The sequence below is a fragment of the Dermacentor variabilis genome, chromosome 10 (assembly GCF_050947875.1).
Source record: "Dermacentor variabilis isolate Ectoservices chromosome 10, ASM5094787v1, whole genome shotgun sequence".
NCBI lineage: Eukaryota > Metazoa > Arthropoda > Arachnida > Ixodida > Ixodidae > Dermacentor > Dermacentor variabilis.
Genome location: NC_134577.1, coordinates 11,740,691 through 11,757,030, shown reverse-complemented (window position 1 = coordinate 11,757,030; position 16,340 = coordinate 11,740,691). Strand labels below are relative to the sequence as shown.

Below are 16,340 nucleotides of genomic sequence, written 5' to 3'. Positions count from 1 at the left end.
CTGACTTTTTCCTCCGTCCTCAAAAGAAAAGAGAAAGCGAGTTTCACAGAGAAAGTAACACTCAGTCAACGCGCACCTCGGCACGGCCTGCCGCGCTTTCTTTTTTCGCAAATGGCCAAAGCAAACGAGAGAAATAAATATGCAAGAAGAACAGCCGCAAGCGTGCAACGCAGCTGGACCTCCTTGCACCAACCACCCAGCCTTGCTGGCGACGCAGCACCACCACGCAAGAGCGAGCAACTATCAAATCCGGATGAAGAGAAAAAGCAAGAAATAAAGCGTAATAAAAGTGGCTAGACCAGACAAGGCGACGTCATGGCGTCTCCCTTGCCTCCGGTTGCCCTCTCGCCCCTCGTGGCGAAGCGAGACGCCAGAGGCCGACTCGGCCAGTTGCGAGTCGGAGAGAGAAAAAGGAAGTTGACTTTAGTCGCTTCGGCACGCCTCTCGCGAACGCAGTGCTCGTCGGTGGAGTCACAGAAACTTGCGCGTGCACGCCACACCGCTTGGATTGGATCGACGCTGTCGTGGCAATCAGACCGCAGCAGAACCAACATTGCTGGATAATCCAGGCACGTGCATCTCCAGCCGTAACTTTGCTGCGAACGGTACCACATCTATCTCGCTCCGAGTGAGATCAAGCACGGCGGGTAAAACGTCCCAGTCATCAGCAGCATTGCCAACGGTGGGTCCTTTTCTTCGAAGTTGACCTCGACTTGCACACATATTTTTCTTGTCTCTCCGATCGAGGCATGGCATTGCGCCCATAATTCGTAATGTGCTGCACTGGTCGTGGTAACTGACTCACTCGCATTAGGTTTGCAAGTCCGTTACGTCCCTCGTAGTGCGGCAAGGGGCGCGTGGATTACAAGCTACCTTAAAGCCAAGTGAATGCAGATAGCCGTCGATACACCTACCGAAAGGCGATATACGGTTTCACTGAGATGCACTATGCTTGATCGCAGCGCCAGAACTACGAAGCTTGAACACGTTCTCATCCAGTACTATCGCCTGCCAGTGCAGCCTGAACGCTTTGTGTAGGACTGCAAATATGACTGCTAAGGTGGGAATCACGGTGTGATGAAATGCAGAAATGCCATGTAAATATACAGGCAGGGATAAACACAATTCAGGTGCAAGATACAAGGAATTGCTGAGCCACAGCGCGCTGACCCCTCTTCTCCATGGTTACGCCCACGTTCAACCATCGAACTTTAACACAAATCTATATGCATGTGGTGTTGCCTTACGGATTACACATTTAACGCAAAACAGTCTCCCGTCAATGCAATGTCAGCTGCATAAGGCTTGTTCGGAGCAGCACTGCTCAGATCCACACCAACTTTTGCACACTAAATCCGTGCAGCATTCCAGACGTTACAGCTCATCACTTGCAGACTTTCCAAAGCTATACGACTTCACTGTTACTTCAGAACAGCTTACGATTGCTGGTACGTAGCGGCGTAGCCAGAGAGGGGGAGGGCACACCGGGCACGTCCCTCTTCCGAAAAAAAATTCCTGGTTACGCCACTGCTGGTACCAACGCGCTGGTCAATCACGTCTTCTCTCTCTCGAATCGCTAAGTGTTCTTTGGGTGTGAACAAGATCATTAACCAATCACTTATCTGGCCGGTAGATTAGCCTGTAGGCTGCCTCGACAATAGGTAATAAGATTAACTGTACTTGAAACGATGCCCGGAAACCTTTATTTGTTACTGCGTCGAGCGGTAGGCACGCATAGCGTTTCGTTTTTATCCTTTCTTGCATTAGAAAGCTATCAATATATTCTCTTCCTGGTGAGTTCTTATCGGTCATCCGTCTTCTAAATTCCATGTGCACTTCAAGCAGGCCGGTTAGGAGTCTCTGCGCAAGACGCAAGACTCGTTCTCATGCCAGTCAGGTGCCCATTTGCAAGTGCAGCGCGCGACCAGAGCAAAGACGCACGGATTTCTCTCCAAAAAGAATAAACGAACGCGTATGTCGAGGGTGATTGCACCCAGCCTACAGCGAGCTCTTCTGGAACCACGGAGTTGTGCATTTATAACGACTACGTGTTTCCGTCACTGTGCTTGTTTGCATCAATTCAAGACGTGCGCAGCATAGAGCGTTCAACAGGTGGACAAAAATGGAGTGGATTCCAATAGGCGGAAAGAGAAGTATGGAAATGGAGGGAATTATGACGTAAAATAGCTGCACTTGGAGAGAACTGGATGATTTTCTCGTCTTGCACTGAAAATTCGTAATATTATTTCTGCGCCAAGCGCGTTATTAAAATCCCCAGTCGCGAACACTTCGGAGCAAAGGCCACAAAGCAAAATCCCCGAGGCGCGTGGTGTGGTGAAGCCCGCGTTCCACTATTTAAAGGACACAAAAGAGCAAAACAAGTTGGAGCTGTACAAGTGAACAATTAATTACCCTTATACATTGTCGAAAAAAGCCACTCTTACCGTATGAGAAGTCTTGCTATATACGGGGTGTTTCTGGGAAAGCATTTACTTCTTAACTAATTACGGCACACATCGCAATTTACAAGTTATAGCCGGTGAGACTGCAAGGCATATCAATCAGAAAATATTTCTGTCGATGCCACCATTTTCGTGACACGCGCCTCAAACCTGCAGTAAAAACGCCGTTTTATGCACAAAACACGATAGTAACTGGACCGCCTACATATTTTGTCGCAAAGTTCGGCAATTCATTTCTTGAAACCGGTATCATCCCTAGAATTCGTTCTGAGTGGATCCGCCTTGAGAGCTCCCCGGCTGCAATTTGTAAATTGCAATATGTGCCGCAAGGTAATTAGTTAAAATCTTGATTGGTGAATTTATGTTAATAAGTCAATTATGCATTTCGATTTCTCGTGCAAATAATATCCGTCTCCCCGAGCAATCCAGCTCAGTGATTAGAGTTGTGCTATCTGCCACAGGTGATCTTTAAGAATTGGTCAAGGTCTACGCCCCCAAGAAACGCCCAGTGTAAGCCAGAAAAAAGAGAAAACGAAAGACGCGTGGCGACTCTGTCTTGGAAGTTCCCTCACCAGCTCTGTGTGACGTCATAGATATTGAGCGCGTCTGCTGCTCCGGCCTCGTGAATCTCTTATCAATAAAGATCGACGGACTACGCTGTATTCCGAATACACAGGAGCCAAATGCTGAACTTATAGCCTAGCCAGTACTAGAACCAATCAGCCACAACAAACCGAAGCACGCGAAGATACTTTGAAATCCGTGACGTCAAACTGACGTACCGGCGTTCAGATTTCGGAGCGAAATTCAATACATAGAATATTCAATCTCTTACCATGAAATTAACGAAAAGGAGGTTTTGAAAGGACACCTTATCAGTCCAAATTGATTTGGTGTTCCTTTTTATTGATCCTTGATCCTCTAATTATATTATTCTGATATGGTACTACTCACAAACGCGAGTTTGATATGAAGCGTTCTTAATGGTCAAACAAGCAGCTTGAACACGTGCAGCTCCGCTCCAGGCTGGAACTCCCAGCAACCGAAATTATTGACCACATAGTGTGGTTCATTTCCAGTTGAGCTTGAAGATTTCAGCTCAACATTACGAGCCCTCCAGTGAATCCAAGCAGCATAACTGTGTATACTATTTCATAAGTGTCACCGTCAAGAAGACGTAGCTAGGACGTTCCCATTAGCTTGAGACGTATCCATCGCTGCAGTGAACTAGCAGCAACAGATCGACTTTTGTTACTTTTATTTCCATTGTGACGAGATTCCCTGCCCGAAGATATGGTATATTCATGAGTACAATAACTAATCGCTTATGGTAGGTACAGTACCTTTATATGCTCTCTGCTCAAAGGGGAACCGTTATATGATCTCTGCTCAAAGGGGAGAATATACAGTAACTCTAATGGGTAGGGGGACTAGAACCGTCCTATCGGTGGAATTATATCGCGAAGCGTCTTCGTATATAAGGGAAAGTCGAGGCAGCCACATGAAAGGAGCACAATTCTACAAAAGAAGCCCGCAGAGGTTTCCTTTGTTGCCGAGGGTTGCTGCGCTGCTCTCCGAATTGTCGATTTGCCCTCGCCTTGCCATCAGCTAGCCTCCTGATTTACTCACTTGGTATAGACCGACTAGGCAGGAAAGGCGGCGATGCCGGCGGTTTCGATCCCAGGACCAGGAGAAAAACTTCGAAGCTTCCTTTCCGAGAAAGCCGTACCGATTTTATTTTTAGATTTGTGCTGCTTTCGCGCGGATGCCAACGGAATTCTAGAAAATTCACATAGGTAATGAAATATGCTATTGCAAAAGCCACAAAACAGTGTCAAATGCACGACAGGACACGTTCCCAGCGTGCCGTAGGGTGTTTCTTCGACTTGTCGTCCCGGACTGCCCAGAACTTTCCGAGACGCTGCGAAGGCAAACGCTCATTGGCTGAAAGTAGCGCCTCGCGGAGTCCTAGCGCAGACCGCGACGACAAATCGAAGCGACGCATCTCTGTCCTAATGAAGGCAAAAAAAAAAGTGTTTGCGACAGAAGAGAGAGAGAGAGAAACTACAAGTTCCTGCCCCCAAACTCCAGAGCCGCGGGGTCTTGGTTCGCAGGTGTGAACAAGATGAGCGGCAAGACAGTGTTCGTGACGGGCGCAGCCGGCTTCATCGGCAGCCACACGGTCATCGAGCTACTGCGAGCCGGCTACAGGGTCATTGGAATCGACAACTTCGCAAACGCTGTCCCAGGTACATATACCATATAGGCGTCAAAAGCTTACAGGACGTGAAAATGTGGAATTTCCGAGTTCGAGTCCGCATGCCTGAACTGTGCAGTAGATTAGCATTTTCGCGTAGCGCGCATATCCTACCACGCTGTCGTGAGAACGCTTGCATATTTTAGTTATGGGACACACCGGAAACAGCGAAAGGCAAATTTTTAGAGGGTCTAAAGAGTGGGAATCCATGCAAATTATCCCGGACAAACTACTGTTATCTTCTATAAAGACTGCGGTATGATAGCTATATGTGCTGGCTGTTTTTCGTATACGTTTACTTCAATTCGCTGTATGTTAACAATGCATGTTACATATTTTCACGATGCTATGATCTTCCTATAAGTATTGTCTGGCCACTGTTCCTTAGGGCCACTGCATTTCATCTAGCCATTTAAATTAAGATGAGCGTCCTTGCAACACTGTATGGTAAATATGGTAGATACGTATAAATTGGGTCCTTACGGTCTACAGAACGTCATGCGTACAAGCCGATGACTTACGACCCTGTTATGACCCATGGACCACAAAGGTCGACCAAAGGTAATATCTGTCAATAGTCTATATACAGATGAATTATTCATAGATTGACGGGATTTCACGTCGTAACGTAGTAGAGGGTTCCGGATTAATTTTGACCGCCAGTATACAAGCATTCTCGCATTTCGCCTTCATTTGAATGCGGCTGAGTACCGAACCCGCGACCTGGTGCTCAACAGGAGAACGCCAGTTCTTTAGACAAGAGAGCAAAAAAAAAAAGTCAGTTTCGCCTTCAAGGACGAAGCAAGCAATAGCAAGGTTTAGCGTTGCTGTTGAACTTCTCGGACTGAGTTCCAACCATACGCGGATATGTTACATAATTGGGTGAGCCAAAATTTATGCCTCCGTCAAAAGCTTTGTAATGGCATAGCAGAGGCGCCACTGCGCTGCCCGTAAAAAGCGGCACCAGTGAAGTTATGTCACTTTACGATTGTGAGCACTAATATCATTTATCATTTTTCAAGCGAAGCTTGTATTGGATCACAAGCGGCATTGTCGTGGTCACGCAAAAAAAAAACCAGTTGCTCCCACAGCAGAGCAGCTGCGGGAAAGGGTGGTTTGATGAGTTGACAGCTGCGCCGGCGCGTGAGTCATTAGCAAGGATTCCAGCTGCATAGGCGCGCGCTCAGGCCACGCGCGCAACCAATCAGAGTCGTCTCGCTTCGGCCGACGAGGGAAAGGGCAGGAAAGGGTGTCGCGCGCGCTGTGCCGACTTCGATCGTTTCAGTTCAGTTCAGTCTCGGAAAACGGATGGGACGGCCACGCGTTGTCCGTTCCCCCGAGGAACGGGCAGCTTTCGACGAGCGGCGGTGAGAACTCGCCCGTGAAAGGGATTGCCGTCGGCGCGCCGATCCAGCCGTTAGAGCCACCCGAGTCCAGACAATCCAACAGCAACGAGAAGAAGATCCCGAGCGGAGGGAGCGGGAGGCCGAATCAATCTGGCACCGTTACCTGTAGGTTACTTAACCGTGACGAAGGTCAGGTGCACGCCGGACAAGCTTCGCTTTCCCCCCATTTTCTTTCCGGTAGGGGAAGGGGTGGTCATTTTTTAATGGTCTTATAAGATTTAAGGTAAAAGGCAGGCGCTATGAAATATATTTTAATGACTTCTGCGTGTCTAAAAAATGTCACACTCACACAGAAAAGATCACGTCGCCAATTCGCCTGGAGTGTCGACGGTTATAATTTGCTATAACAACAAAAGCAGAAAAGAATATCATTTGAAATATAGGTGACGAACTGCAAGTAAATGAACGAGCGTTTATAGAATTTTGGTGCAGCTTTCGGACGCTACTTAATTTGTGCATCACGTACCCGGCGCACGAAGATACGTGCCAAAAAAAGAAAAAAAGGGAGGGGAGGGAAACAAGTCTCCGTCATTGTCTGGAAACGTGTGTAAACCTTTTCCTAGGTCATATGCTTTCACTCTTAATGCGGAATCCCAATGGTGTGTCGCGTTCGTTAACAAAAGTCTCGAAATGAGCATGCGTATATATATATATATATATATATATATATAAACGTCGTACCTTTCGTCTTTCAGAATTTCAAAAGCATTTGCCCGGGCTTCTTGCTAACACTTGTCGGAATGGAAAGAGCGGTGTCGATGCTTATTCCCACTCGAATTCTTCACCGAAACGCGGAGGGGCAGCAGGAAGCAGCGGTAGATTTATCGGGATAAAGGGGCTCTTTTTGATGCTATTCCAGTTGAAAAACTGCCATGTGCTCAGCTGTCGTCACCGTGTTCAGCCGGCTGTCAGCTCCGTTCGTCCTTTCGTCCAGACGCGTCACAGCACCAGCAGACTTGCGAGAGCACATCGCTATGCTTAAGCGCTGGCTCTGAAATAACAAAAACGGCAAAAGAGAGAGAGAGATAGGGCATTTTCACGTCACAGCATGGAGGCAGAAAGTATTCAATGGTAGGCATTCGGCAGATATCTGCCTGGATGGATATATTCGCATGCGAGCAGGAATGACTGTTCCAGATGGCTAGTCATTTGTCCGTTAGGACGCATTCTCCCGCTGAAACGACCGGTTCAGTCCCGATACTGACCCATCGACGCCTCTGCAGAAAATCCAAGCTGGAGTACGGCATAGTGCTGTTGCTGTCTTTGCCGAACTTGACCAAAACAATCGTGAACTTAATTCGGCGCAAACTGCTTCGCGACGCCCTGCTGAACCTGCTGCGAATGCTTGATAAGTTTGGCTTGTCAAGAAGGTTAGGGTAATCAAAAGCAGCATTGTAAATATAGATTGTTTTGTTCGGTTCCGCTACTTCTTGGGACTTTCCTCGCATCGAAATGCGTCTTCGCCGTCCTGGGCTAAGAACGCACTCTAATGGTATCTTCGATTGGTAGCCTTCATCCCCCAAAGCAGAGTCGGGCAGATCCTGCGTTCCCCGAGCTCAGAGGTAGAGGACAATCGCGCAAGCAGAACGTGCGACTCGCTCTCGGAGGAGGAAATGGCAGATGCGAAACCACGTGATTACTGCCAACGTCCGATGTTTCGTCTATTAACCGGCGGACGCCAGCATGCAGTGGCCTAGGTGTCCCACGTTACGGTGGGCCGTCGCCAACAGCAGCGACGCGGCGCTGTGATGACGTTTCAATCTCGAAGACTGCTCCGACGACAGGGCTCGGAGCTGTCGGAGCGCCTCAGAACGTTCGAAGATGGAGGATAGCAATCGAGAAGAACCAGCCGAATGCGTGGCGCGCACCCTCTTTCAACCAGCCGAAGACAACGCCGCTCGCGAGAGCGCTCAGAAACGACCAGTCGAAGATGGCATAAGAATCTTAGTTTGTAACCTGTGGGGAGCTTATCTTGTCTAAAAACGATAATCGTCATCTTGCGCGCCTTTCCTTTAACGCTGCGCGCCCTGTATACAGGTCACGAACGGCCTGTGCGTTATAAACGTGACCTTGCATTATTGGCAAGAAAGTACCGAGGGCAGAATTTTCAAGAAAGGGAACGCAAGCAAGGCTGATGACGATTTTCGCTGTGGGACAAGATAAGCCCTAAAGGGTACAAACTGGTATATGGCCAGGGTGGGAAGTTGAAACACACGGCGCCGTGTTGGTCCACGGCGCCTATTCTGCGATATCCGTGCTCTCGTGTAATATAATCATACTACAAAGCGTTCAGGAACTGGACGAATATATCCCAGGAAATTGAAACAGTCGTTGTTGCATAATTGCACAACATTCTTGCATTATTGATGCGAAAGCATTAAATGGCCCATTGAGCGAAAAGCCGGCGTCTGTCGTCTGGACAAGCAAAAAAAAAGAAGAAAAAAAATGGAGAACGCTTAAGCTTCACCTTTAAGAGTGGAACGCGATAGAATCCAAAGATCCCTGACGGCTTCTCACGCTTGCCGGCAACTGCAGCTTATGAAACCATGTCTACCGGGAAACGCTGGCGGCGAACGCTATGCACGAAGACGAGCCTTCTGGTAGAAACTCAGCCTCGTATGTGGGCCAATCCCGGAGCTACTGCACAGCCTTGCTAAGGAAAAAAAATAATTTTCAGGTTTCTGTTGTTTCGAATATGTAAGTTTGAGAAGATTTAACATAAAATCCATGTGCTGTCGGTGTTTTACAAGGTATGACCAACGTTAGTGATAGAATGGTGTGGCAATATAACCCGCACATACCGCATGTCATAATCGAGGCGTTGTATATACATATACCTAAATATACAGAAATTTTCACTCATGGACAACTCCGCCGACGCCGAGATTTCTGTGACACGGAGCTCTTAACGTTGTCGCGTTGAAACAGCACCTAAATTCTCACTGGCTGCGACGCCACGTCACGAGCGCGCCCGACGGAGCAAAGCAAACGAAAGGGAACACCTGCTGCCGTGGCTAGGTGTCGCGTGAGGGGCCCTCACTCTGGGAAGCCTGATGATGATGATGAAATACTTTATCCTTCATTAAAGGGAAGGGGGCAATGGATAGAGGGTGAGGAACTACTTGAAGTAGGCCTTCTCTGCCCTCTCAGCCCATTCCAGGATGGCCTCCTGACGCTCGGGCCTCAAGCTGCGCAAGGCAGCCTCCCACTGCTCTTCACTAGATATTAATTGCTTGAGGAAAGGGGGAAGGGGGTGCTTAGGGCACCCCCACATGGTGTGGTCTAAGTCTGCTTTGGAAGCCTGTGTTATCCGAGCGTTCCTTGTCCGCGCAAGCTCTCGTCTGCATTCTAACTGCGTCTCCGTGAGGCCAAATCAATATGCGCCAGTCGAAGCGCACTGGCCTTGTGCTGTCAAGGAGGCGCCAGCCAAGCGTCTCAATGCACTCGCCTGCCCGTGAGTTCATAACGCAAAGGACTGCTCAGCGGCGTTCAACTGGACATTAATTCACAACTCACAAGAACTGCTTAAGCATCCTCGAATTCTTTTTTCTTCGTTCCAGTCGTTCGATTTTACATTTTTCTTCCTGGACCCTCTGTTTGTCTTATTCATGTCACGTTTTCTTCGTTCATTCTTTTTTTGGTGGCTTGTTTACGAGAATAGGTGAGCATCGTCACCTATTCTGGCAGGGATTGACGATCTCCTAATTGCCCCTCTTAGCTTACGTTCACCCCTGCCTCAGGAACGTCTGGAGATGGCTTTGCTGCACTGCACCTTTGCAACGCCACCTCTTTGCTCGGCACCTATCGCTTCTGTAACTTGGACACCTCCCATCCATCCTAATATGTGGACTCTCCCCTGAGAGGTGCATGGTCCCTCATGTTCCCCATGCATGTGTCGTGCGAGTGTATTAGAATATTCACCCCCATCCACCCCCCTTTTTTCTTTAACTTTTCTTTTAGCTATTATATGTTGAATTCCAATGGCGGAGTTGGAGCAGCCGACGGACTCCGCGAGCGAGCACTCGACTCTGGCGTAGAGCAACGCCTCCAAATCCGCGAGTGGAACACAACCTGCGCTGCCGGAGCAAGGCGGAAGCGGAACTTCTATCTCCGAGTTACCCAAGATGCCTCGCGTGTTGTCATTTCCTTCTGCTGTTTGCTCCCAGCACCACCGCACCAGTCACTTGTCTCTTTCGCGCCGTTCACCTGTTGTTGTTTCAAAAGTGCGGAGTGGATATCTCGGCAAGCGTGCAGCAGCTTTTGCTTCCTCGCGAGTCGTGACCGGTGGCGCCTCCCAGCAGACAAATGTGGTAAAGGAAATACATCACGCAGAGTTCCGGTCCACTTCGCCGATTTTGGCGGAGCATCTTTTTCTGCTCCACGGAGTGACTCCCGCTCTGAATCCACTCCGACTCTCTCATTGGAGCACCTTACTCCCGCCCTCACTCTGTCATTGGAACAAACTTGCTCCGAAACGAGCAGAAAAACTTGCTCCGACTCCGCCATTGGAATTCAACAATAATTTACTGTGAATGGAGTGAAGACCTGCATGCACCTGCGTACGGGTTTTCACCTTTCTACACAGCCTTGCACACCGCCCACGGTTATTCTGTTCTGATGTATGCAAATAATAATGATGATAATAATAATATCAATAATAATATTATTATTTGTAGTCAACCAATTCTGCTGACTGACTGGCCAGTCGGTCAGCTCCTCCTGTAATGGCGTGCAACATGCTATGGGAAAGTGCGGCAAAAGACTGGAAAAGGATTGGAAGAATGTAACATGTGCACCAGCCCAACAGCACTATAACGATGACGTCTATTTTTTAGGAATTTGCTGATGCTTCCATAACTTCCCTGCTGCACTATCATTGAGACGTGTCGTAAATGCAGGCGAAAATGGACAAGCAGCCAGCCTGGAGCGGGCACAAGAGCTGACAGGAAGAACAATGACGTTTTACCAGTGCGACCTCCTCGAGAAAGCGTCCTTGGCAAAGATATTTGATAAGGTATGAAGTACCAAACCCAAAAGTGGCTTCACAGTTGTATCAATACCTCCTAAATAGTATACGCTGCACAAAAGTGATGATGGAGTGTTTGGTCAACTAACCTGATCACAGTGTTTTTATGAAAAGAGATGTCAATGAAAGCAGCCATTCTTGATGCATTCGACACCTTCCTAGGTATATGTTTGTTCCTCATTGTCGTTTCAAAGCGCGCATCTTTTGTGTTGAGCGCCCTTCCATTGCAATGCAATTGTGGAAGCATGCACTAGACACATACTGTGAAACAAAAGAAATGAACACGAGGAAGAATGATATTGTTTTGTGACTAAATGTGACACTTCACAAGTATAAAAACTACAAAAATTGTGAATTTGCACTGAGCCTATGTTGGAAGATCAGCGCTAGTGTATAGGTCAGTGTTGAGTTCGTGAACAGTAAAGCTAGCTGAGAGGATATCATAACTATGGCATTGGCTGTGAGGCGACAGAGTTTACCAAATTAACCATTTTGCTACTGAGCAAAATGGTTAATAATGACCCAAATATACGGACTGCCTTTACTGGATCAAACAAGTGTATATGCAACGAAAGAGCCCAAAAATATTGTTAAGGGAGGAAGAGACATATAATATATTTACAGGTTATATACAGAAGGACGCTTCAGATTTCACTCAGGATGGCGACTGAACCACGCGAACATCACCGAGCGTTGTTGCCTTCTCTCTCTTCATCGCTGACAGCGCCTTGTAGCAATACTATTGAATTTATTTCAGCATAGGGTGTTCAAAAATATATTGAAGAAATAAAAATGTACTGAGAGTTTGTTTAACCACTGTACTGCAGAGCTTCAAAACTTCAAGGCTAACTAAAGTGTTTAACCACAGCATTAGAGTGGTACTATCAGTTTGATGAACACCTGTATAACTTATGCCCAAGCTAACTTATGTGCAGTGAAGAACTTGGGCTGCTCTTGTTAATGCACAAGTGCATGTAGTGAACAAAGAGCCTCCACTTATACCTATAAACGTGTGTTATTTACTTTTGTGATGCATTTTGATGTCCAAGACATAAAAAGTGTATTGTGCACATGGATGTCATTGTCTTCAGCATAAATTTTCTGAGTTCACAGCTCTGCTCAGAACGCCATCGGAAGCAATGCCCCGTGGTTTGATTCACACTTAATTTCCACAGCACAAGATTGACTTCGTCATCCATTTTGCCGCCATGAAGGCTGTGGGCGAGTCCATGCAGAAGCCACTCTTTTACTACAAGAACAACATCGTTAGCACCATTAACCTGCTTGAGGTAAGAGCCTGTGTGCATGTGTAGATGATACAGCAACTTAGCACATACTGTGGCACATATCACTAGTACAAAGCAAAGCGCAGAAACTGACTGCACGCCATCGACGCCAACCTGCTGCAAATTTAACTTTGAGAGCAATTATACAGACATTGCAGTTCAATTTTTTGCCTTCGCCGTGATGTTCCATATAAAGTCCAAGTGTGACAAGATCTCGCTACACGTACAATATGCCGTGGGTGCGAAGGTGGGCTGAGGAGGATGGTGGCTTGATGAATGCCGTATTCCCATGTGCCTAATGTTGGAAGTCATGTGGTCATGTGCATGCAAAGTGGGGGACGTGTGAATGCATGTGAATGTCCGTCTCCTGCAGCCAGGCTGTGGCTGCGCATGGTGCACCTGAGTACATAAGTTGCCTGCGTGCCAGGCTATCGTGCACGTAATCTGCAGCGGGTGTAAAGTTCAAGTTGTGCAGCAAGCAAGACAGCTGCTGCTGCACAGCAAGAACAGGGCCCTGGCAGGTACCAGGCATGTGAAAACGCTTGTCCGGTGAGGAACGCTGGCAGTAGTGTTACAGGTGTTGCATCTCAATGGCACCCGAGAGGAGACTGAAGAAAAACCATCGGCGTTTGTAGCTTGAAGTTTATTGTCCGTTCCACTACATCAGTGTGGGCACCACAGTGCTGGCGACAACAGCACCTCGAGTGTCCATATAATTACTACTGTGACGACAACAATAATAATAATAATGCTGTTCATATAAAACTGCAAATGAAAGGACTTAAATTATTAGTTCTCTTGAAGAACTTGCCAATACAAGGACCCAGCTTCCTGCCTCACAGCTGCTTGGCGCATGAAGAGGTCCATCTTGTTAGCACAGAAATTGGCACAGACAATTCATAGTCGCAAGGGAGACAAATTTCCTGCTTTACGAGTAGTTGCTGCCATTCTTTGCATAAGCTTTGCTGTTATCTTTGTAAGGCACACACGCGATACTATTGCGTTCTACCTTGCTGGCACTTTACAACCATTACTGACGATCCAGCCAGTGTATCAGGAAGCACGGGCACTACCTCTTGTTGGGTTCTCTCACCCATGCTCTTGGGACAAAGGAACGACAACACAGTAGTGCAAACAATCACAAGGGCATTTATTGCACCTTTCATAGATAAATGCCTGCTAGCCGAGTTGCTATCCACAAAACATGCCGATGGGCGCGCGACAAATCTAGAAGTCCGACTCACCGCGACCAGATAGCAAGCGAATATGTTCGCCCCATGCTGGACGCCAACGCCTGGTCGTTCGCGTGTACGGTCACGCGAACGGTGGCGCGTTCGAAGGCGGCCACGCGAGACGGTCTCGCAGAAGCATGGATCGGCGCACACGCGGCACGGCACGTCCGCACTGCTTGCTGTCCCGAACCAAAGAGGAAGCGCCTTGTCTTTTGGCGCTCAAGTAACCCCGCCTGTCGGCGGCGTTAGCAGCACAACACTCGCGCCCTCTCTCGTACTGCGCCCCAACGCGTGGCCTGGCGCCGCGTGGCGCCAGGCCACGCGGCGAAGCCGGATTTGAGACGTGCCGTGCGGGAAGACATATCAGGGGACGCGCGAGTCGCGCATCCCCCCACTCTTTACACCTGTGCCTGCAAACACATGGAAGACTGCAAAACACACATAGGGAGATCCATACACTAATAGCAAATTCAATTAATTGGGTGAAGAGTAGCATGGTCCTTGCAGAGCTGTACTCGTATTGGTGGCATCACCGAGCTCGGCACAAGCCCTTATAAGCTCATTTCTTCAAGTACATAGAAGCATTTTTGTTTGCTCAATGAAGTGTGCAATACTCCCGCACTTCACGCTTCAGAACTTCAAAACTTGTGGAATGATGTCAAAGGGCAGCTGCGAGCATTTGCAGTTGACTGCTAGCGCTGTCACATTATTTTTTCAGGTCATGAAGGAGCATGGTGTCTACGGCATGGTGTTCAGCAGTTCTTGCGTGGTATATGGCAACCCACAGTACCTGCCTATCGATGAGGCACACCCTATTGGTAATGTGACAAATGTGTATGGCAGAACAAAGTATGCCATTGAACAAATGCTTGAAGACATCTGCAAAGCTGAGAAGGTGAGCCGAGTTCCTGTGCTGTGCAAGTTAATAAATCATGGTTAAATATATATTTTCCATCCCTGCACAGTCATAAAGCTGCAATAATTTATTTCTCACTATATGCAGTACAGAAAGCATAAATAATCAACTTGTGCAACTTTTTGTGCATCCCATTGCTGGTAAACAGCGAAGACATTTCAATTTACACAAGAGAGCACCAAATCAGAGTAAAATATTCAAATGACCTGCCTGGCTCTCCTGGTTGTGCCACACATCACATATTTCGCTTGTAACCCCTCTCCCTTTAGAGAGAAAGAAGGTTGTTACAGAGGTGTGAGGATCCTTGTACTACAATTGGTGAAAAATATATAAAAAAGTCATGCTTTCATTTGAATGCAGCAACATCTAATCTAACACAACTATTTATCTTTATGCAGCAATGGAACATCATCGCTTTGCGTTACTTCAACCCTCTTGGTGCTCACCCATCAGGAAAGATTGGCGAAGACCCAATCAGAGCTTTCACCAACTTGATGCCAGTCATTGGGGAGGTGGCACTTGGAAAGCGAACAGAGCTAGTTGTCCTTGGTGGCGACTACGACACTGAAGATGGAACAAGTCAGTGAGAAGATGGGCTTCAGTCAGACATTGCATGTTCCACCAACCATTGTTGATATGCAGGTGTGCGAGATTTTATACATGTCATGGACCTCGCTACTGGACATGTTGCGGCCTTGGAGAGGTTGGAGCAGAATCCCAGATACAAGGTATGGCACTCGGGTGTGGAGGTCATGACTTCTGTAGATTCCTGAAGCAACTAACGGCAATTATAGGACAGGACTGAAAGAATAGTGGGAGGTCTGATGGTGCCAACAATTATGGAGACATCTTCAGAAAAAAAAAAATTGTCTAGGGCAGGATATCGTCAGACAAACCTTGTATTGATTAATATCACAAATAGACATGAAATTGCAGATTACTGTGACCTTTCATTTATAGGTTTACAACCTTGGCACTGGCAAAGGGTACACTGTGCTACAGCTCATTGATGCCTTTGAAAAGGTTACAGGAAAGAAGGTAAGACTAAAGAGACACCAACAGTGCGAGTACAAACAGTTCAGAACTGTACAATTGTAGTTTTGTGCACTATTCCCACACAGATTCCCTACAAGATCCACGACCGCCGTCTTGGCGATATACCAGCAATCTGGGGTGACTGTAGCCTTGCGGAAAAGGAACTGCACTGGAAAGCACAACATGGCATTGAGCGCATGTGTATGTGCAACTTCCACAACTCAAGCTTTAACATTGTGCAGTGGTGCAGTACTAGAGCAGTTACAGAGCATAAACAATGTTGATTGTGCAATTTCAAAGCTGGGCTTCTTCTTTGCTTTTTTCTATTACTGTTCCTGCCTATTTCCAGTAAGAATGCTACTAAGTCTCCCATAATGATCTGTTCATAACATTTATCCCTCTGTAGGTGAGGATTTCTGGAGGTGGCTGACAACCAATCCTGCTGGGTATCGCACAGACAACCAACATCCAAGCCTAAAGATAAACACCACTGAAATTGGATGTGGAGACTCTGCACTGGCACCGGAGCTTGACTGTGACAAGTAACGGCAAAGAAGTTTAAAGATGGGCAGGCCAAATGCTTTCAGTATTTATACCTTTGCTGTGCATTATTTCATTAGGTCTTGGTAATCACAAATGCAAGCCTGCAGGTCAGGTCATTTCCATACTTGGGTCACCTTTTTTTATTCTTTCCAATAAAAAAATCAAACCTATAGTGCA

The 16,340-nt window shown here is 47.4% G+C and overlaps 1 protein-coding gene across 1 annotated transcript; it reads left to right on the top strand.

Moving 5' to 3' along the window:
• Positions 1-378: 378 nt before the first annotated feature.
• On the top strand, positions 379-16,335 carry LOC142559871 (UDP-glucose 4-epimerase-like). The gene is made up of 10 exons (XM_075671556.1): positions 379-682; positions 4,577-4,711; positions 11,024-11,139; positions 12,327-12,440; positions 14,388-14,564; positions 14,984-15,164; positions 15,228-15,313; positions 15,546-15,623; positions 15,707-15,821; positions 16,027-16,335. The coding sequence occupies exons 2-10, from the start codon at positions 4,588-4,590 to the stop codon at positions 16,164-16,166; spliced, it is 1,131 nt and encodes a 376-aa protein (XP_075527671.1). The 5' UTR covers positions 379-682; positions 4,577-4,587; the 3' UTR covers positions 16,167-16,335.
• Positions 16,336-16,340: the final 5 nt, after the last annotated feature.

What these genes read in the sequence shown, in the direction of transcription:
- LOC142559871 (XM_075671556.1), top strand. Translation starts at nt 4,588, where the DNA reads ATGAGCGGCAAGACAGTGTTCGTGACGGGCGCAGCCGGCTTCATCGGC. An exon ending in ACATCTGCAAAGCTGAGAAG is followed by an intron (nt 14,565 to 14,983) that starts GTGAGCCGAGTT and finishes ATCTTTATGCAG; the next exon opens with CAATGGAACATCATCGCTTT. An exon ending in AAAAGGTTACAGGAAAGAAG is followed by an intron (nt 15,624 to 15,706) that starts GTAAGACTAAAG and finishes ATTCCCACACAG; the next exon opens with ATTCCCTACAAGATCCACGA.